The 22,723-nt window shown below is 39.5% G+C and overlaps 1 protein-coding gene across 1 annotated transcript; it reads right to left on the bottom strand.

Annotated features, from left to right (window-relative positions):
- Nucleotides 1-1,209: 1,209 nt before the first annotated feature.
- Nucleotides 1,210-15,033, bottom strand: ccnjl (cyclin J-like). The gene is made up of 6 exons (XM_056262036.1): nt 14,759-15,033; nt 14,079-14,174; nt 9,249-9,459; nt 3,774-4,073; nt 2,126-2,285; nt 1,210-2,010 (listed from the first exon to the last, which is right to left on the bottom strand). The coding sequence occupies exons 2-6, from the start codon at nt 14,154-14,156 to the stop codon at nt 1,536-1,538; spliced, it is 1,224 nt and encodes a 407-aa protein (XP_056118011.1). The 5' UTR covers nt 14,157-14,174; nt 14,759-15,033; the 3' UTR covers nt 1,210-1,535.
- Between the last annotated feature and the right edge of the window lie 7,690 nt (nt 15,034-22,723).

Genomic DNA, 22,723 nt, shown 5'->3' with positions numbered 1-22,723 from the left:
AAAAGTAACAAACTAATGATTACATATTGCACACACAGAGGCTTCAACAAGAGAATGACTTGAAATATCAAACAGTGCGTGTCTGTTACAGTGAACACCGTTCTCTACCTATACAAAACACGGGACTTTAACAAAAAAAACTAAGTTCTGGATAAAAAATATGCAACGAAGTACATGAATGTTCTGATCAATTAAGAAAAAACATAAAACGAAAAGACAAGCCCTGCAGAATCAGCAAGTAAATGGCAATATATTGAGGTAGTTCAAAGTTCAGGACTGTAGGAGAAAGATTTTGATCCAGTCCAGTAAAGTGGTTGAAAAAGCTTCTCATTCAGCAGGACGTAAAGCAGACACTTTGGTCTTAAGGCCAGTCAACATAAAGGAATTCATTGTGTAGTCTAAGAACCAAAAACAAAAGAAAAGAAGAATGTTTGGTTAATTTTATCTTTAGTTTACAACAATAATAATAAAATATTTTGGACCAAATATTACAGTCTGCTTTAAAATATCCCGTTAGTTTAACAGAAACAAGACGTCTGGACTAAAATGTTGATCTAAAGGTATGACCCTACAACTGAAGCACACTGTAACAGCAGAACCCTCTTTTCTAACCCGAGCGGTGAGGTTAAACTAGTTCTTAGCATGACCTTGGAGGTAAATGTGAGCGACAGTGTAACAGTGAGGTAATCTTTACGAGCCACAGTGTCTGATAGGAACAATGAAGTCGTCTTCATAGCGCACGGCAGAACTGCAGGGCGATCATGGCTATTTTTCCCTGTGGGGAGGAGGAACTAGTAAAGCATGGTTTCCTCCAGCACAGATGCCTCCGTCCCTTGGGGCGTCTCCTTCCATCTGCCTGAGGGAACCGGAGCCTCAGCGTAACGTCAACCTTCTCTACAGACCGCATCGGCAAGAAACAAAAGGAGCTACTTCATACAAACATCAGCTGGTTCAATGGTATGTTGTGTGTATGTATTAAAGATAACTGTACATCCCTGATATGTGGCATGTCACTGTAAACAAGACCAGAAGGGAGACAGGATTCTTGGTCGTAAAGCCATCGGTTCATATAAAAGGCAGCAGCATCAAAGGACCATACAGCAAAATCCAGTGTGAAAGTTCAAGGACTCGTTTGAAAATGCTGGTGGGATGGAATGCGGATCTCCGCGATTTCTATTCTTAAGGCTGTATGCTTAAAAAATAATAATCCCTAAGTCAAAAGAGCATCCTTCCTCTTTTTTTGAGGTCGACAGTTTGTGGCACAGCACTGGAAGAAGGTCCTCACTTGGCTAAATAATCTTAAAAAATAGACATCCTCAGTTCATAAAAATCCCAAAAGGAAGCAGCCAAAGCTAAAAAAACGAGAGCTTAAAGGCCGTTTTTTAAGTTAATACTATAACCTCTGTGGGGTCTGCTCGACTCTTGGCCTTCTGTTTGGAAAGTCTTCGTCGTCGTCCAAGACGAATCCCCTCGGGGGCGGAGAGGGCGGAGGACGGTGGCAGCCCAAGGTTGAGTTTGTCCTCCCTCTCCTGGCGTCACCTGTCAAAGCAGCCGGCTGTGAAGGTGTGGTGGGAGCTTAAGTAACCGCTCCCGTAAGTCAGACCGAGGCAGTGGCGCTCGGGTCCCATGCTCACCTGCATGGAGATGGGACCCGGGAGTGGCAAGCCTCGCAGCCCCGACGCCAAGCTGGGGAAAGAAGCGAAGGAGCTGGCCGGCATCGAGGCCGAAAGCAGACTGGCCTGGTGGGGCTGCAGATATTCCCGAGAGCCCACCGGTCCCAGGGCCTGGCAGTCGGCCAGCATGTGCAGCTGGGACAGTGCCGGCGAGTGTTGGGAGAGCTGTGGGTAGTTGCTGGCCTGCAGGAGCAGCTGCTGGGTGCTGGAGGTGGGCTGCCTCTGCAGAGAGGGGGTGGCGAGGCTGGGGGGGATGAGAGCTTGTGGCTGGAAACTCTGACCGGCGGAAGGGGAGGATTTGGATTTGTTGGCCTCTTTTACGTCGTTGTCATGAGCGCTGAAAAAGTAAACAAAAGGCAACTGTAAGGGCAAGGTGAAGTGAAGCATGTGTGGTTTACTTCAGGGAACATTATGCTGCATGAACGAGGGTATACACTGCGGTTTGCTCTTACAGTAACATGAGCTGGATGCACTGCGTCAGATGATCCCAGGAGTAGCCCGTGAGCAGGTGGAGGACAGTGGTCCAGCTGGGGGAGATCTGCAGGCAGATTCTGGACGCAGCTATGCATGCAGCTGCCACCTGAGAGGGCCTGAAGCTCAGGAAGGCATGATCTACCACAAAGATGCACACAAAACACGCTATATTAGATCCTCAGTGATTATATATCATGGTTAAGAGCTTGCATATTGCAATTAAAAAATAAGCAATAAATTATATCAATTGATGATTATTTATTAAGCATATAAAAATAAAACATGCATTTAATTTTGATTTGATTAAAAATATTAAAATTAAAAAAATCAAATTACATTATTGTAAACCATTTTGTTCTTCCACCAAGTAATTATACAGTTCATTAGTCAGTAGGCCATTTACAGTTGGCAAGCAAAAAAAAAAAAAAAAGAATATTCAATTACCGTAAGGTTCGGTCACATATATTGACTATTGTACATTATTGTACAGTGTATTATATTCTACATTATTATAGGAATTTATTATAATAAATGTAATAAACACTACTGTGCAAAAGTTTGTGGTCAGGAGGATTTAGTTTGATAGAATACGTCTATTAATTGATCAAGTGACAGTAATGTTACAAAAATATATATATTTTAAGTAAATGCTGTTCTTTTGAACTTTCCATTCATCAAATAATCCCGAAACAGATGTATCAGTCGGTACGTTTACATGGACACATTTTGGTTCAATCGGAATGAAATCAATCCGATTGATGAATCCGGACACGGTGTTTACATGAACGATAAATAAATGAATCGGGTTGATGTGCGCGTTTATATGTGACTAGATTTAAATCGAAATTGATTTTTTGACATGCTCACACTGCACGAATATGCCGCCGCTGTTCATGCTTAACTATTCTCCTCTATTGGATCTTTATTTGTTTTAAACAGCAGACTTAATATTTTTCCGTCTCTGCATGATTTGGAGACGATGAGCATGAATTTACATGTTCTGTCGATTGGATTACATAAGGAGTAAACCACCCCTTTCAATCCGATCGAAATTCCAATCGGATCGATTAAGGTGTTTACATGAAGGTTTTTTAGTCCAATTGAGCCGTCAATCCGATTATAAGTGTCCATGTAAACGCAGCTACTGTCTCCACAAAAATATTAAGCAGCACAACTGTTTTCAACATTGATCATAATAAGAAATGTTTCTTGAGCAGCAAATCAGCATATTAGAATGATTTCTGAAGGATCATGTGACACTGAAGTCTGGAGTAATGATGCTGACAATTCAGCTTTGCCAACACAGGAATAAATTACATTTGAATTTAATATTTCACAATATAACTGTTTTTACTGTATTTTTGATCAAATAAATTCAGCCTTGTTGAACATAAGAGACTTCCTTTAAAAACATGAAAAAAATAGTAGAGACTCCAAGCTTTTGAACGCTAATGTGTATTAGAGGTTTGAAATATAATGACGATATAAAAATGATAACATTTCTATCAAATTTACAATATGAATTGATCTTTTCAAGCTACACTTTTAATTGCTAAATGTTTCATCATCACTATTACTCATTTCATTTGAAATAAAAATTCAAATAAAAATGACTATTTTCCTTACCTTGCAAAGAGACTTCCAGGAAGTAGTGTGTGTACTTGTCCATGAAAGCTTTGGTCTTGGACAGGGAGGAGAGGGGCCAGCCGTTGTGTAGGTCCCCCTCCTGGACAGCAGCGTGGAGGTAGTAGTCAATGAAGTGGGCAGGTGTGGGCATGCACAGGTTCCAACCGAACGTCTCCAGCAACAGCAGCTCCATCTTGATGAGGTCCCGCTTGTTGAGGGTGAGGTTCAGGCTGCACATGAAGCCCAGAGTGTTCAGCTGCTCCAGTTTGGGCACACGGTCCTCCTTCTCCTCAAACTTACCTGTGAAAAGACCATATTTGAGCTCAGGCATTTCATTTGATCAATGTTACATGCTCGGTTAAATTACAATGTTAAAAATATGAATGCATTTCCCTGTGGATTATCCCGCTGTTGTCACGTTACAGATTCATGATGTCTAATGGATGAAAGCAAGGGAATTTTATAGCGATTTCTTTTTATCCAGATGTCACTAAGATCTAAAACATTCTTGATCTAAGAACAATACATCTCTGTGCTTCATTCACACACTTAAGTTTCTATAAAAGGATATGCATTGGCATCAAGGTGAGGCATTTCATGAATTCCTGTAATGAAAGAGCACAGCTGCCTCACGGTGAATTAGCCCTTCTCTGCAGAATTCCTTTGTTCTCTTGGTTTCCCCTTCCTGACTCTAGGTGCTAGGTGTTAATATCTTTTCCCCAAAGTCCAAGGCTCCCTAGTATTGCTTCCCCTCCAGTCTAATGCTCCAACAATGAGGGCCCCACGACCTCTGACTTCTGCGGCTCATGGTTGAGCGCACACAGTCCCCCACAGATCACTGGCTGGCGTGGAGGAGACACAGTCCAAACAGCAAAGAGAAACCAAGGTCACTCCTTCATTCCTTGACACTTTCAATAAACGCATGCTATAGACAACGTCAGGTCTTTGTCCTATTAAATGAAACGCTACATCTTAAAGCACTCTGCACATTTGGATGTGTACCTATTTTTTTTAATACACTTTGATTTGAATAATATTTTGCTGTTAAAAGTACCATTTATTATAACAAAAACTGTGCATTTACTACAAGCTGATATATAAACAGCCAGTTATTAGAAGAGTCAGATGTAAATTCAATAAATGCTATCACAGATTTAGTAAGTAATTCGTTACACCATGTGTTCACCCAGTTGAACCTCTACGACCTAAAATATTTACTCTAAGTAACCCCTGAGATGAACTGGGCAATAAGAGGGTGTTTCTTCAGCTATGAGCACTTTAGTTTCTGTGGACTTTTAGAAAATAAACTCTCTTTAAAATGCACTTTAAACTCTCACTCTAGTTTCAGTGTATACAAGCATCACAGGAGAATTCTGGGGATTATAATGAGATTTTCCTAAAACATCCATGATATTCTTCCAAATATGAAATAGCGTTTAGTAGTATTCAGGCTGCATTTTATAAATAGCATTTTATGTTTCCTAAATACACAATTAAATATTTTCTTTTTGCATAATTTGAAATATATATCTTAAATGGTAATTTGGTCAACAATTATTTCACTCTTAGTTTAAATGTGTATTTTACCAAATTTATATCAAAATGCAATAATATTTTAAGAATAAAAGTTTGGGTCTTGGACAAAGATATGTAATAAAATATATACAGCAAAAACAAATGCTGTGTTGGTTTTCAAGTTAATATAACCTTCAAATTTTAAAAGTGCCCAAAATAGAAGAGACAACCAAATATGAAGTTTGTGTGTGTGTGTGTGTACATATACATACATACATGCATACATACATACATGCATGCATACATACACATATATATATATATATATATATATATATATATATATATATATATATATATATATATATATATATATATATATATATATATACATATATATATACATATATAAACAGTGGACCTGGAAGACCTTCACAGTCAAAAATGCCCAGCTGACACACAAAAAAACAACACTGCACAGTGTCTTTTCTTAATTACCTGGTGTGTACAAATTCTTTTCATTAGCATCAAACCTCAAGGGGGAATCTGTCACACTAATCTGAATATCAGGAACCCTGCTGAGTGTTTCAGTTCAAACATGCCCCTCTAGGGCCCTCAGCTCCCCCACCCCTCCCTCGCCCTTCTGAGGAAAGGGCCAGCCTGCATTTGACATGCTACTCTACACCGTTTTCCGAGCAGCAGCCCCATTAGTTACAGGACAGATGCCATTTCAACAGGGCTTCTTGTTTCACCTCGTCTTGTTTTCATTATTCCTTCAACATGCAGAGAATAGACCTTTAATATCCAAAAACATATCCTTTTTTATGTTTACATGCAATCAGATTTGATAAAAAAAAACGAGTTCTTGTCATGCATTGTGCTTTAAACCGGTTACCATAACAAACCCCCGATCACCCCAGCTCAGGAGAGGAAATGAGCCTGATATCTCGCCCTCTTGTCCTCCTCCAAAGTCTTCAGCAAAAAGAATGAGAGCGGGTGGGTGTGTGGGGCTAATTGTGCTGATAACATCAAGCTCAAGTGTTCGTCCATGCATATCCTCAAGCTGCATTCATCGCTGAACATTATCATCTAAAAATTCGATTTGAAAGTCTTGATTCTTTTCCTCTGTTTCAGGAGAGTAATGTTTTCACATGTTCTCAGCTGACGCTCTCGGCATGGTGCAATTTCTGCAGGACGATCATCCAGTGTTATTACTGACTTAATACGAGGTTACGCTCTGGCTTCAAATTATACGAGCTTAAAAAAAAACCTTAAACCAAAGTAAATGAGCTTTAGACAGGCAGCAGGGTTATTTTAGTATTATTATAATATTCCTTAATATTTACAGTTAGCATTTATTTTTATATTTTCCATTTTCTTTTAAATTTCAGTTTAAGTTTTAGTATTTGTTATGTGCTTTAGTCATTTTTATTAGTTTTATATTTCTATATATCTTTAATTTATTTGGTAACACTTTACAATAAGGTTCCATTAGCTAACATTAGTTGACTACTTTAGTTAACATGAACTAACAATGAAAAATAATTCTAAAGCATTTATTAATTTTATTATGTGAATTTTAACATTTACTAATACATTACACAAATAAAAGTTGTATCATTCAACATTATTTAATGAAGTTTAGCTGACATGAACTAACAAATGAACATGTATTTTTATTGACCAAATCTTTAACAAAGATGAATAAATACAATGTATTACATTAACTAACAGGACCATTTATTATCATTTCAGTTTTTGTTTTAGTCATTTTAGTACTTTTATTTCCATTAGTTCCCAAAATAGCATTTCTAATTTTTGTTTAAGTTTCATCCAATATATATATATATATATATTTTAGCTTTATTTTAATTAACAAAAATAGTTTTTAACAACACTGACAGGCAGGCAGTATACGATAAACCTCTAAATAGGAGCTCAAATTAACCGTAAGATGGGATTTTCTATAATACGCAATCACAAACCAGTCTGTTTAATGCAAAGAGCAGCTCCCTACAATTTGTCATAATAAATCTTGGTCTGAATGGAAACTTTGCTAAGCTCTCAGCTTTAAGCGCCCTGTCCCCCACACACTGACTCCTGGCGACTCTTAGAGAAACCCAACAATGGCTTTGAATCAATGACTTCGGGAGAGGGAGGGATATTTTAACAAGGAACATGAGCCAAAGCCATTATTCATTCAGTCAAAGCAATTAATTAATGCCTGAACACTGCCAATTGCCGGCCAGCGCAAAACAACCCTCCCCCAACAAGAGTCGGCCATAATGAGGGTCAGAAGTATGAGAGAGATTTGGCATTTAAAGACAACCTTTAGATTATTCAGGTCATTTAAGCGCAGATGCATATGCAGAGAGCAATCTGAATTAATAACTGTCATTACGAAATCGGTTTTCGGCCGCCTTGATCTAGGCTCCAGATTTTAATCTGTGAAAAACACCAACACATGGCGACACAAGTCACCCCCCTCTATCTTATCTGTCCCGCTTTGTTTTGTGTGTAAGCAGACGTGCCACCACTGATAACACGCCATGCCACATTACACAGCACATGTATATTGAGTCAGACTTCCTTGTTTCCTGCACTATAAATCTACTGGAGACATCAGGCGACACTTCTGCATCACTGCAAGACGGCCTCTCTCCTTTTGCTTTCGTAATCTGCCAGAAATCGTCGGTTAGACTTAGGGGCTTGCATCATGCCAACGCAGCCGTATCTTTCTGGTTTGTGCGTTGGATAGGTTGCCTTGGAGACTGACTAAAAGGTCTTGAGGCCAGCGGAGGCCATGCCCTCTTATGCACACAGCTGTCACACAGGCACAATACAACAGCCAGCTAGAGTCACACAAACTTGCTCCGTTCAATGCGAGCAGTCACAAAATGACATTTCTTGAGTTCAATTTCACTTCGGCTACCTGCTATGAGTTTACAGCTGGATCAGGTACAGGTAAAGGGAGTGAAACACCAGCAGCACAGTAGGGCTGTCAACGAGTATTCTAAATTCGAATATATATTCGAATAGTTTTAAAAAACAGAAATTCGAAGGTGAAAATTAATATTCGAATCATGTGGAAAAACACGCCCGCGGTAGCAGAGGCGCGGCTGTCTGCTTTGCGAGTGGCGAAATTCTGAAGCTTAAAATGTAAAACGCATTTTCCAGCTGCACAGACAGATAGCACAGTGAGTGTCTGGCTCACTCATTGGCTGTGCTGCGTCAACTGCACATCCAATGGCACGGGCGCCTCCAACGTGTGCGCCAATGAGCTAGCATTACATCAGACACGTCAGAGCCCGCCAATGGGGGCGTGGCCAGACGCCCTCGAAATAGCCATAGTAGCAGGCTAGCAGCAGTTTACCACAGCACAGCTCGCTCGGAGCGTTCAATGTCGGTTCTATATACTGTAAAACTTCAATTAATGTTAATAATATTTGTTTCAATCACCGAATGAAGCCTGCTATATTTAGGACAAGAGTCGCGACCTTAAATTGCTTGCACAAAACTCTTGATCAGCACTCAACATTTGTTAGAGAGAGAGAGAGAGAGAGAGAGAGAGAGAGAGAGAGAGAGAGAGAGAGAGAGAGAGAGAGAGAGAGAGAGAGAGAGAGAGAGAGAGTGCCTGCGAGTGCGAGCGAGAGTAAGGTCTGCGGTCTTGGCCATTAGTTGATTTACTTGGTTTTGTGTAAGTTAATACGTTGTCAAATATGTTTAAACTTAAATAAACTACCTATACAAGTAGTTGTGTCTCTTTGTATTAATTTGTCCTGTTATTGACGTAATGCGCGTCATTGACAAAATGCGCAACCAGATATTCGAATAGTTCGAATATATGGTTTTTTTTTAGAGGGAATATTCGAACGTCATTTTTGAGCAATTTTGACAGCCCTACAGCACAGGCACATAAAAGCATCAACTACAGTGCGATCACATTACTCTTTGACTTACTGGCCAGGAGGAGGCAGGAGAGGGCGATGACGTACAGCTGCCGCACCGCTACGTCATAGTGGTCCATAAAGAGGTCGAGCAGGTAGACGGCCAGGTGACGTGCTGTAGGGCACAGCTGGTATCGGTTACTGAGAACAGCGAGCAGGTCGGCAAAGTACCGGCGCATCCCTATCTGTGGAGAGTGGGCCTGGTACGTCGGCAACTTCAGCTCCTATGGAGAAAAGGTTTGTTACATGTTAAGATATAGCTATATAAATATTACATGGTGCATTACAAAAAAAAAGAGAAAACATGGTATAAATAAAGTAAACTGCCTGCCAATTTTGTTATTACACTTTACAGCATGATCAAATGCCTGTTTAAAATTGACCAAACAACATTTAATCCAAATGTCCACTTAATCTTTATTATTTAGCCACTGCTTTATGACAGAAATGCTACAGCCACTGTCATTTCTTGAACAAGAACATGTGGACATCAAAAGATGCTAACTCGCAGCGAGGGTGTACACTTTTATTTTGAAATCAGAATGAACAACAATTTGCAGAACATCGATGTATTCTCCTGTGTTGGCATAGGTTTACAAATCTGGTGAAATGACACGGTTGGATACCAAGGTGAAAGTTATAAGCAACCCAAACTCTCAGCTCATGCAGAGATGGAGTTTGTTAACCGAGCTGTACGCATGTAAATAATTAATGCGTCGCACTTCTGAAACACACAGCACATATATTTGAAGACTTCAGCTGCTAAATGCCACCTCCGTCAAAAATGGGAGGACGATATTGAGTGAATGCTCTCGGCACAGATTACACCTTCATTAAATACTTTCGCTTCAAACCCGCTAAATCCCAGCCTCAGCATATTCAGCAATACCGGTTCGTTGGCAGAACCCTCTAAACTCCACTTCCCTTTGCCAGCAAAAGCAAAAGTTCACAGAAGCAATCAGAAGACGCTAATTGAATAATATGATTTGAAGATGAATGACGGCGTGTGTTTTTACAGTCTATGGTATGAGCCGGCTTTCAAAAATCAAGCTGCAAGTTTTTCCTGTTTAACTAAACGAAGATGTTTAGAAGAAGTTTATACTAGAAATGTACATTTTATGACAATGGATTGTTTAGATTTGACTAATATCAGTTTAATGTTTACTGACTTGATGCAAAACTTACTTAACAGTACACTTTTATAGGCATGTATTTATTATTTATTTTTGATACATCAATTTTATATAGATTTTTTAAAATATATATATAGGTTATTATATTTTAAATATATATTTGTATTTATTTTGAGTGTAGTGTATGGTGTAGTTATTGTGTCATGTATGTATGGATGATTTATTAATCTCCAATGGGAAATTGTAATGCATAAGCAGCCAGACTTCTCAGGATAATACAAAAATACAAACATAATATAACACTAAGTAAAGATTAACAGTGTACAAATATACAGAATTAACACAAAATACACACACAAAAAATACCACCAGTAAATATGTATAAAGTATATAACTACACACAGAATATACAAAAATGCACAGGATATATAAAGTTGCAATTACAAGAGAGGCTGTATAAACAAAGTGTGCATGTAATGTTTTATTTTCCTCAGGTGACAAGTAAATGAATGTGACTCACTATTCCACCCACAGATCAATGTTTTTGTTTTGTTGTTTTATGTTGTTATTTGCCATTTTGTGTCATGGTAATACTGCGTGAATTATATTTTTTTAGCCTTTTACCTTTATTCAGAACGGACAGCGAGGAGTGACTGGAGAGAGATAGGGTGGGATCGGGAAACGCCCGCGGGTCCCATTCGACCTGTGAGCACTTGGACCTGAATATGCGGACATGGTCACGGGACAGTAGGGATTTTACAACTGTTTACTATGTATTGTCCAAAGAGGTGGGCTTAGAGGTTTTTGCAAAAAAAAAAAAGCTAGTTTTGCAGCAAAAGACAATCAAATTTGTTAAATACCACTGAATTGACTAAAGTGACATTTTTGAAAATAAGGCATTTTTAATTACTGACTAATAACCTTTTCATTGCCATTAAAGTGAAATTACAGAGCCTAAACATAGGAGCCTGATAAAAAAAAAAGCTGATTTAAAAGAAAAATGTCAGACTAACTTAGAGGTTTTTGCATCTGAAGTATTAATTTCTTTAACTGAATCGCAACCTTTGTGATTTCACAATAGCACTAAGCTATATTATCATTTTTAAATGGTTTTAATATATTGTGCAGAAAACGGTCTAATAATGCTGTTAATGAATTCTCATCCATGGAATGCGCCACTTCCGTATTTTGTAAATTGCACAAGTAAATTGGAAAATAAAGCACTTGACTTTAATTGAGGAATCGTGACAGCCGTAATATTGCTTAATGAAAGTATTAATTTCTTTCACACAAATTTTGTGTGAAAGAAATCAATACCTTCATTCAGCGAACATGCATTAAATTGATCAAAAGTGACAGAAAATATATTTATACCGTTACAAAAGAGTTCTCAAATAAATGCTGTTCTTTTAAACTTTCTAAATTCTGTTCATTAAGATTCCTGACATGCATCACACAGTTTTCACAAATATATTAAGCAGCACAACAAATGTTTCTTAAACACCAAATCAGCATATTAAGAAGGATTTCTGAAGGACCATGTGACATACATGTTTTTTTTTTTTTTTTTTTTACGTATTATTCTGTGTATACTTTAGTATGATGGTAATAGTACTTTTAAAGTAAAATAAATATATTTATAAAAGGGTTAGAACATGTCAAATTAAAAGTAAAAACTTATAAACCAAGAGCTTAAATTACATAGTTTACATAGTGTTGCAGTGTTTAAATAGATTAAATTTTTTCATGAATAAGACCCATTATAGTAATGTCCTTTTGTCAGCATTCTTTGTAATCAAGCAAACCAGAACAGGTCTCAAAGATTCATCTGATACCAACTGCGTAAAAATGACAATTTCTAACATACCCGAAAAGGCTGCAGTCACACTTAATAAGCGGCTAAATTGTCAAACTCTTTCCAGACTTGAGACCCACTGGCAGAGTGTGCCGCTTTATAGTGGCTGTTGAGGAAAAAGCTGGTTCCTTTACAGGCCTGGCCATCATGTCTCACAGCCATCTGTCCCCCGTGGGGTGAGGGGCTGGGATTTGACCCTCTCAAGGAGCCCTTTTGTAGGGCCTGCTCGCAATTTAGACAGCCCTACAGCTGCTGCTGTATTTGAATCAGATTGTCAACTGCATATCTTGATGCAAATCATTTTTAAGAGAACAAGCTTTAATTGTGACCATTTTTTCAAATAAATACTATAACAAGGTAAAGTTAGAGGAAATAAAAGTAGTTCGGCACCTCTTTGTGGTCTTACATTTTTATGGATTGCGCACCGATAAAATGGGAATTGGCATTTGAACATCACACACATACAAAAAAAGAGAGAAAAGACATGCTTGAATGTTACCATTTACATTGCTGAAGACAGACTAAATTATAGCTTTAACACAATTTAAAGTGAAGGAAAACACAACATTACAGAAATTATTTTGTGCTAAAAAAAACAACAACATTTGAGCAAAATTAAGAGCAAGGCTGCTAATTAACCTCCTAAAAGATTTCAATTAATTTCAAAGCCTCTTAGCTTTCAGTATTGACGTAGTGGGAGGTGAAGTCTGCCAACCTCCCACACAAAACAAATTAAACTATAGCCTATCTGTGCAAAGATTTATCCCGTAAACATTTCTGCACAACATTAACTGAGCATTGCACGATGGTGAACACAGAGAGATTGTTCTGTCTTAATAAAATCCACCAACACTAAACCTCCAAACTTCAGATATTTCACTAAACAGCTGAATCACTTTGCATCTCCAGTGCATTAGTCCTACACATCACTAGATGTCATAGTGCAACTCTGACCAACCAGGTGGTGAAGAGAATACCGTGCCACGAAAAAAAAAAAGTCCATGCAACCCACTTTCTGTCACATACATCATTTTTCCACTCCTTGACACATGCTGAATAAACACAGCAGGATTTAGTAATCTCAAGCTAACAGACAAAACTCAAGTACAAACCCACACACACACGCAGACAAGAACACTTCACATTCCAAACCGGATGTGAGCACACCCAACAATAAACAGGACGGACAATAAAAGGACAACAGACTGCACTAAATAAATGCACTTAAACCTCACTGTCTAATGGGTGCAATTCACTCAGCAGTGAGGAAACAAAAGTTCACATGGTTTAGCAATACATAGTGTTCCAACTCAAAAATGTGTCCAGTTTACCAATAACGACATATAAACTCTACACTGGTCTATAGACTTTCACATAATTTGCTGAATAATATATATATATAGTAACATATATATACAGTATATATATATATATGTTACGTTTTGAAAGAAAAAATGAAATGTAAAAATACGTATTTATAACAGTAGTTTAAAGTAAAAAAAAAATAAGTAAAAGATTTAGAAATTATGTTCAATTTAAACTAAAAGTAGGGTAAAAATAGAGGACCCTGGTGATTTCGTCACAAAGTCCTGGGACAGCGTTCCTAGTTGTAGATGATATTTAATATGTTTTGAATACAAAATACAATACTAGACGATGCGATGGCCAGGAACCTTCAAAAAGCCACAATCAGGGGTCATTTTCTGAGGGCGGTGTGACATTTCACACTTCCCCATCAAAGCTTGAGCAAGTCAAACCAATCCTGGTTTAATGTGTGGCAATCAAGCCAAGCGATGGAGGCCTGGATAATGACACTTGGATTAAAACTGCATTGTGACAAAGCTGTTCAACTCACCTTAATTCGCAGAGACTGATGGATGTCCGCTGCGAGCTGGCTTTTCCACCACTGCCCCTCCGTTTCCATCTTTCCCATCCAGAAAGGGCCCCAATCCTTAAATACAGACAAGAGTGTGAGAGGGAAAGAAGCAATTCCTGTTCAGTTTAGGAACTTCTTCAACTACCCTACTTCTATTTCAGGGGAAATGTCACAGTTCATCAGGAGAACTAAAGACATGATACAAGTGGTTGCTTGTGGGGAAATTATTTTCTAAATTTACTGTGAGCTTGAATGAAGTCGTCCAGCAAAGTTCAAGCAGTTCATCTCACGCTGAACTACAACAGCCACTGGTTTCATCCCAGAAAAATCACGACTTTGTCTTATTTATTTGTGGAAGACTTAATTAATGACATAAACATAGACAACCCTTCGGTATTTCAAGGTCACTTAATTTCTTTTAAAAAAAAGAATCGGTCCGAAATGAAAGTGACCGGCGCCGCACATCCACCCCTGCGGCACGCCACGAGACCCCTATTACAGCGATATCAAGTATACACGAGAGTTGTGAACGAATAAAGCAACGAGTTTCGGGTTAAGCGCGTTAATCGACCGCGACTATCTCAACTAAAACAGAAGCTGAAAATGAAACATTATAGGAAACAGTATAACGCCTTTATTAAGACAACAGCGCGTCTTACCACTGAGACAACGGCGCTCCGGACCAGACCCCTTTGTTTCAAAACTGCCGCATACTGGAGTTATATCCTTCAACTACGTGCGTGTGTACTTTTCAAAATATATCCCATATCAAGGAAAATTCTTCCAGCGAATAATAACGTCGCTTCAATGTACACTTGGATGGGTTTTTTAATCAAAACACCGCCGCATGTGTGTCCGAGTTAACCCTTTGACTTTTTTTCGCCGTCCCGTGCAGTGTGCTGAGCTGTGCTCCCCCAGCGGCCCGAGAGGAGCAGATCTGATGATGTTGGGGAGCGGAGCTGCATGCTCGCTCGAAACGGGGAGGAGTCCGCCGCGCGGACATTATAACATCATTAAAACACTGATAGATGTAAGACTGAAATGTGTGTTTGTGTGTGTTATTATTAAACTATCATCTAAATCTACAGGTGGTGATACGGTTTCCTGAAATTACTGAGATTAAGTTGTGATGTCGAGGACGAAGAGCAGCATTTTAAATGTTTTTTTTTAAATGTTTTATAATTTAATGGCAATAAATAAAATTGTTATCCTTATTTACGTATTTATCTGATCAATAATTCCTTTTTCAAATAATTACGCATTTTGCATAATCATGCATGTTGATGGAATTAAAATGTAGGCTATATATATTTTTGTAGGCAGATGGTTGTACAAATGACTGTTTATTAGTGAAACGCCATACTAGTTTTGTAAAATAGTGACCAATATTATAGTATTGTTTATTATTATTATTATATTCAATTATTATTTTAGATGTTTTGCCTGTATTTGGCCAGCAGGTGGACCCTGCAATCAGGAGTTTAGGACTGTAGATTCTGCTTCAAACTAAGTTGTCGTATAAGCTATCTCCTATGTAGCCTAATAGCCTAGGCTACTATATAAACAGCAATATTTGATCAGTTAGCTTCTTGTAAAGATATCAAATTAATTTTAAGTTAAAGAGTAAAAAAAAAAAAAAAAATCTAATTGATTGCATATTTGTAGAGAGGGTTAGCTATAATGGCTTCTGTATTTGCAGTATGCAATCGGCAGTTTTAACAGTACGGTAAAACATGTCATGTACCCACCATTAAATGTAGCTTTTCTATTTAGGAATGAGACAGATTTATCCCACTGTTTCACATACAAGGCTATCAGACTAAAATGTATGTTTTAGCTGTTTTAACTGAAAGCAACTTGCACTGACAAATAATTAAATGTCATTGTTTTGTCTCAAGACGCACACACCAGTAATGTTTTTTTAAGGCATGTTTATAAAAGCTTAAATCTTTATAAAAGCTTCTAAATCTTAAGCTTAAATCCCATAATTGAACTATAAATCCTAATCCTGGCTTAATCTAAACCCTGTCGGTGAAACCAGGCCTATAAGTGCCATTTTGAAAGTGTCATCCAAAATAATAAAAACGGCACAACGATTCTGAAAGATTCTTGTAGTAGTAGGCCTACTCTACGAAGAAGATCCCATGTTAATTTAGCATAATTTTACTGTTGTAACTACTGTAATTTGGTGTACTGTGGTATTGATGCATTTAATAACCCTAAAACCAAGGGACTTTGCTCTTCTCTTGTTAGTTGCTCTGAGTGTCTGCTAAAAGCATTAATGCTTATAAATGTAAATGAGGGATGTGGGAAATCTTCACTCTTATTATGTATTATTATGTCTCTCATTTCCATGTATAAACAGTCTGTAGTTACAGTGTGAAATGCTAATATGGAAGTTATGTTATAGGCTAATGCTCTTAACTCTCTGTAATGCTATACACTTCTCACAACTTAACACTAGCATGTCGGTGGTCCCCTTAGGTTTGATGTATGTGGATGATAAACTTTTGGAGCACCGCTGTGTGAAATTAAGCAGTCTTATATCCTTGCTGCCCACTATATCATGTCATTAAACCATCAGGCACAGCCAAGACCAAGTGGGTCAAATGCCATAGCTGTCATGGCCTGAATGGTCATGTCCAATTCAGTGAAAGTCCCAGAGTTGGCTGGCAACACACAACAAACACTTGAGAGGAAGTGCACATCTGCTCTCGAACAACTTTTTGCTTTCGAACAACAGTGCTTCCTCCCATAGTTAAGTTGCCAGTTACATAACTACATTTCACATCAAAATTAACTTCACATTAACAAAGTTCAGATCAATGTACAATTAATTTAGATATAGTGAGACCTTTAATGCCTACATTAAAAAGGACCAATTTACACCATCAAATGATACCTACATAACCTGAGTGACCATTCTATTTGCAGCGGCCATTTAAAGGCCCAATACTTACCGCAGTGTACCCACAAGTCTTCAGCTCTATCTCCCTGATGATAGTGTTATGGGGCCTGGGGAACTATATTTAGCTGGCCCTGTGACTGCACTGGCTATGCTTGTCAGATTCTAAAGGGAATGCTCCAGCACAGCCAGACCAGCACCTGCTGTCAAACCTTAGCTACTACTGGGCCTGAACCACATTTCCTGATCCAGACCCTCAGCGGCCAGAAAATAAGGTCTGATTCATCTCCTCTGCTGTCCCTATCTTAGCATACTTTTTAAGAGGGTACTTGTCCTTATTTCTTATTATAGACATTTTGCCTGTTGACATAATTCTTTGACACCTTTTCCTTGACTTTTCATTCAGATTTAGCATCTCAGTGGAATTTCAACAAAAACGGAGAAGATTTTGGATTGCTTGGATCAGGTGAGTGAAGTTTTTCATTAGAGATTAGATGGCTTCAAGCACCAGATCTGCAGCTGTCTTTCTATGATACACAGTACTTCCCTGGACAAACACTGTTAAGTCAAACACAATGGAAACAATGCTGTCACATCACAAATGTTACATCACAAATCAAATGCATGAGATTCTAAGCAGTATTTTTAGGATGTGGCTGGTACCAATGAAGTGTTTAGAAATATTCCTTTATTATACAAATCATTTATAATAACATATTCAGCGAAAAATATACTACAATATATAAATATATACACGTTTTTTCTGTTTAATTTAAAGCATCTAAAAATAGAACTCTTTATTATTTTTATTTTTCCTAGACAAAATCAGTTAGACTCTGGACATGTGATTTCATGTTTCATCACTAGGCTTGATGGAATCTCTGATGGAAACATTTCTGCTCTTGCACTTTAGGTCTGACCTGCACATCCACCCCACACTAGGGTGTCCCGCATTATTGCATCAGAAATTTTCAGGCACCGCAGAAGGAAGTCCCGTTTAAAAGGGAATGTCTATGTCATCTCCATCTATCAAAGAAAAAACTAGTCCATCTCTCCAACAAAGAGATGAAGGGAAAAGTGACCTAGAGCAGACTGATGATATGATGGATGATTTGGCAAGTTCATACTACACTGCTCTTTGTTCTCTGAGTGAGTACAGTGATGCTTCAGAGGACAGAACACAATCTCTCTCTACAGAGCATCCTACTGAAGGTGGCTCATTTGAGTTCTTGGATTGTGCTACCTCTATGGAAGGCATAACTTCAAGATCCTTTACCAAAGCCACCACGCTATCACGGGACTACAAAACACAAGAAGAGAAAGGTATAGAAGTGCTGCCTAAGGTGTCCCAAGGTGAACTGGATAACTCTTCATCATCTGAGATCATCATAGGATTTGAGTCAAAACATCTGCTGAAGGGTACAAATGTGGATTTGCATTCTGTAAATACAGCCTTTAGAAACCGCATACAAAATCAGGATGCTTCCAACGAGTTTAATTTATCAGAAAAAGATTCACCAGTTAAACCGCAGGATTATTTTGGAGGCAGCGAGACTGTTTTTCACACTAACATTAGAACCGCTGAGGAGCACAGCTCTCCAGAACCCAGATTCACTTCAAACACTATTTTGATAACGCCCGAGAGAAATCAATACAGCAAAGGCAGGGAACAGGAGCATGGTGGCACAGAGCCAAAAGAGTACCATGCGACACAAAAGCAAAGACCCAGAGAAGGTCTGAGTGCACCTGGGGCTGAATGCAGGCTTGAGAGAGAGGGACATGCTCTGGGTCATGTGGGAAATGAGGGGGAGGGGGAGGGTAGAGGGGTGAGTTGCAGAAAGGAGCAGGCTGAGCTGTCAGTCAGGTCTAGAAATAGAAAAGCGTCTGCAAACTGCATCTCAACACTCACAGCCAGCAAGCAGGAGTCAAGAATCCCGCCACACTGTTATTCAGAGTGTATCCCCGCAACCAGGCACCAACACCAGCTACAGAGTCTCGCGGATACTCGGAGTCTGGAAAAGCAGAGCCGGCAAGGCGTCTGGCAGTCCAGACCACTCTCCCGCACGCTGTGTAGCAGCTCTTGGCAACCCTGTCACTCTACAGACAATACCAGAGGATCAACCAGCATGGGAACAAAACTTGCTGAGGCCAGTAGCAAGGTGGGGGGCCTTGTTAACCTGGCCCAGGTAAGATCTTCCTGTTCTGAAACTGACTACATGCATGTTTTCAGTTCAAACTGTAGGCCCTCAAGTCAGCTTTCTCCTGAAGGAAACGATAACATTTGGACGGAAAATGTTCTCGCTTTCAAAATGCAGATGCATTCAAACACTCAAAACACATCTGTTTGCTCAGAATCCAGCAGCTTTGAGTGTGTTGACGTGGCGTTGGAAACCACAGATGAAGTAAAGCGAGGCTTAAAGACTGTTCCCAAAAGACAAATCCAACTGAAGAGACGGGACACAGCAGAGTCACACGTCAGAGAGAACAACAATCAACCCCTTCAGGTTCCAAACACAACTGTGCGTGCTCGAGACATATTTCAGCGTCAGCATAGCACCCCAGCAGCATTTAACCAGGAGTCCCACATGGCTGATCAAAAGTCAGTACAGGCCGAACGAAAGAAAAGGCTTCAGAAGTCATTTTCCCTGGATGAAACGTCCAGCAAAACCCAAATGGCTTCCTGCATCATAACAAGTGTCCTATCAAAAAAGATGCAACATGAAGAGAATCTTCGCACCTTGGATGTGTCTGATAAAGCTTTTGCATCTACCAAAGTGAACAACAGGACTACTACCACCGATGAATGCCTGTATTTGTCTGGCAAGGATGTATATAATGAAACTACCAAACTAACTCAAAGTGCTACACTTAAGTGGGAGGCCCAGACAGAGTGCAGCTCTGTTCAAAAGCATTGCAGTGTTAATTCTAAAACACAACCTAAACTGATAAGCAAACATGGGTTAAATTCTCTTTTAAGTGGAACTGGCAGGTCTGAAGTTCAAGGTAGTGGTACTGAAATAGACCCTTCAGAGAATGAGAAAGCAGAGAAGCTAAGCCTAAGAGAGGAGGCGTTGCGACGGCCTAACCTGAGCTCTGGAGTGAAGCTATCCTGTGACTCAGCAAAGAGTAGAGCATGGAACTGGAGTGCAGCATCAAATGTAGCCCTCAGCACACAGGTCTCTGTGAAAACCACACCTGAAGAATGCCATACAGAGCAAGGAATACATAAACAACACAATATGACCCTAACCAATGTGGTGGAAAAGCATGAGCAACAGGCTGGCAGCATGGAAAGTACACTCAGTCCTACTAATATTGCATGCCTAATCTCTGATTTGGAAGCAAATGCAGTGGATAATACAATCCCCCGAGTTGATGAGGGTGGTGTTGGGAAGAAGCAGGAGAGTGACAGAGAGGACGTCAGGGCACCAGGACAGTTTGCAAGCCTGGGTATGCAAAGCCAAGGCAAATTGAAAGCCATGGCCCCTGTGCATGTAGTAAGAGACATGAGGAGCCTGGTGAAAAACACATACAATATGCCCTTTAAGGGCCCAGGGGAATTAACCAATGGAATAGATGGGAGTGCTCCTTTGTTTCAGCCATCAATACACACTCTAAGCAACAACAAGAGTGAAGGAAAGGGAAAGGGATACAAACAAGATGAAAAACCCCTGGTGCGGAAAGTCACTCCTCCTCTTCCAGTGGACAGAAGGAGAGATCACTCTGCACCGAGAGGATGCTCAACGAAGGCAATGGCTCATGTGGAATCAAATGACAAATGTCATACAGTTGGATTTACAAAGGTCAGCCAAATTAGTGTAACCAAGGCAAACAGTTGTGCCTTGTCAAAACCCTCAGAGACACAGGACAGCCAAGTTTGCATGAGTAAACCTGATGTTCTAGTCAGTGATGCAACCTTGAAACCAACAAACAGGACAGACCTGGCACTGCAAACTAGAGAGGAGGCTTCTACTGAAGAGCCTACAAAAAGAGACTTGACCAAAGCAGAGCACGAGATGACCATCAGCTTTGACAAAGGTCAACCTCTGCCAGTAGCACTGCAATATTGTTCACCCACAGCAAGTTCTGAGCAACAGGACCATGGCAGGATAATCAGTGATGGCCTCCAGACACCATGCCTTCCTCCCAGTTCAGTGGGACCTCTGTCTGCTTGCGTCCTAACAGTTGCTTCAGTTCCCTCATATTATTACAAACCCAGTCCGCTGGGTTACCAAACAATCTCTCCTCATATTGGAGCCGTTCATAGCTACGTTCAAGGGCCTGTCTTGTTTCAAACACCTCTTTATAACCAGCCTCCTGCATCAAACAGTCATACCCCTCTACTGAGATCCCTCTCTGAGGATGGAAAAGTGCTAGTCCAGCCAACAGATGGTTCAACCAGTCAAGCTCAGAACAAAGAAGCAGGGCTAAAAATACCTTCTCCAGAAAGCCAACACAACACAATCTTTGTTGCTCCCATGAGTGGAGAGGCTAGGCTTGGGGGTGCAGGTGTGCTGTATCCAGAAGTAGGAGGAAGTATAGCAGCTGGACAAAACCCTCGCCAACTGTTGCTGGACCCAGAAACTGGACGCTATTTCTATGTAGACATGCCTCAGATGCCACAGCGCAAGATGCTGTTTGATCCAGAAACTTGCCAGTATGTTGAGGTCCTACTGCAACAGCAGACCCTTCCCAGTGCTGTTTTGCCCACACCTTGTGCTATACCCTTTGCCTCTCTTCATATCCCACCCATGTACACCCAACAGTGCCTGCCTTATATACAGTCACATCCTCAGGTGTTCCCACCACCAGGACCATGAAACCTGATGGGACTTATAGACTGTAAAAGATAAGTCATGCCTAAGGATCACATTGCCCAGTGCTTATTTAATGCTGGATAAGAGCTGTTTATAAGCAACTGATTGAGTGAAACATGTTGACCATCTGCTGCCCAGGTCTCAAGGCATCTAAGCTGAAAGCATATTCTGTTAACATTGCACTCAACACTCCTTACTTCGTAAAGGCTACCTCTGGACTTGGCAACTGAGCTGGGTGAGACTGATTATATCTGTTGAAATGTTGTAAGATGCATATGCATTCACACATTCAGGCTAAATAAACAGAGCAGGGGCTTTAAAGGGTAGAAGGGCTCAGGTCACCTCTGGTATTGGCAATTGAGACTCACCAAGGGACCTAAGTGTCCTGAGCTTGTTTAGCAAGTATGACAAAGGTCACTATTTTTATATTTACTAAATTGTAGTTTGAGCAAAACCATGGCTCGGTTTCATGTAAACTATGGCTTACTTAAAGGGATAGTTCACCAAAAAAATTAAAATTGTGTCATTTTGTCATAATTTGTCTAGAAAGAAGTGTGTGTAAATGATGACAGTATTTAATTTTTTTGGTGAACTATCCCTTTAAGCACTTTCTGACACTTTTTGTAAATGTATATAAACAGCATATTAGTGTCTCAAATGACTATACAATTTTGATGTGAACTGCTTTTAAACTGAATTTCCCTAAGAAATATAGTCCATTCTGCTACTGACACCTTTATAAGAGCCCTTTGCTTCAAATCACAGAGCCGTTATCTGAGATTTAGGCTGTATTATTGACTATATATAATTAATATTATTACCCTTATTGAACCCAATAAAGTGTTACAAATAAATCAAAATTGACATGAGAAAGACAAAAATATTTTAGACAGACAGAAAGA

Source organism: Rhinichthys klamathensis, unplaced genomic scaffold (assembly GCF_029890125.1).
Source record: "Rhinichthys klamathensis goyatoka isolate OS25496 unplaced genomic scaffold, OSU_Roscu_1.1 h1tg000191l_1, whole genome shotgun sequence".
Taxonomy (NCBI): domain Eukaryota; kingdom Metazoa; phylum Chordata; class Actinopteri; order Cypriniformes; family Leuciscidae; genus Rhinichthys; species Rhinichthys klamathensis.
The sequence above is the reverse complement of the archived record's forward strand: the minus strand, read 5'-3'. Positions and strand labels throughout refer to the sequence as shown.

Coding starts and splice junctions, on each gene's coding strand:
- ccnjl (XM_056262036.1), bottom strand. CDS start 14,156: ATGGGAAAGATGGAAACGGAGGGGCAGTGGTGGAAAAGCCAGCTCGCA. Junction 9,460..14,078: donor ATCAGTCTCTGCGAATTAAG/GTGAGTTGAACA, acceptor TTTTCTCCATAG/GAGCTGAAGTTGCCGACGTA. Junction 2,286..3,773: donor CCTGGAAGTCTCTTTGCAAG/GTAAGGAAAATA, acceptor TCTTTGTGGTAG/ATCATGCCTTCCTGAGCTTC.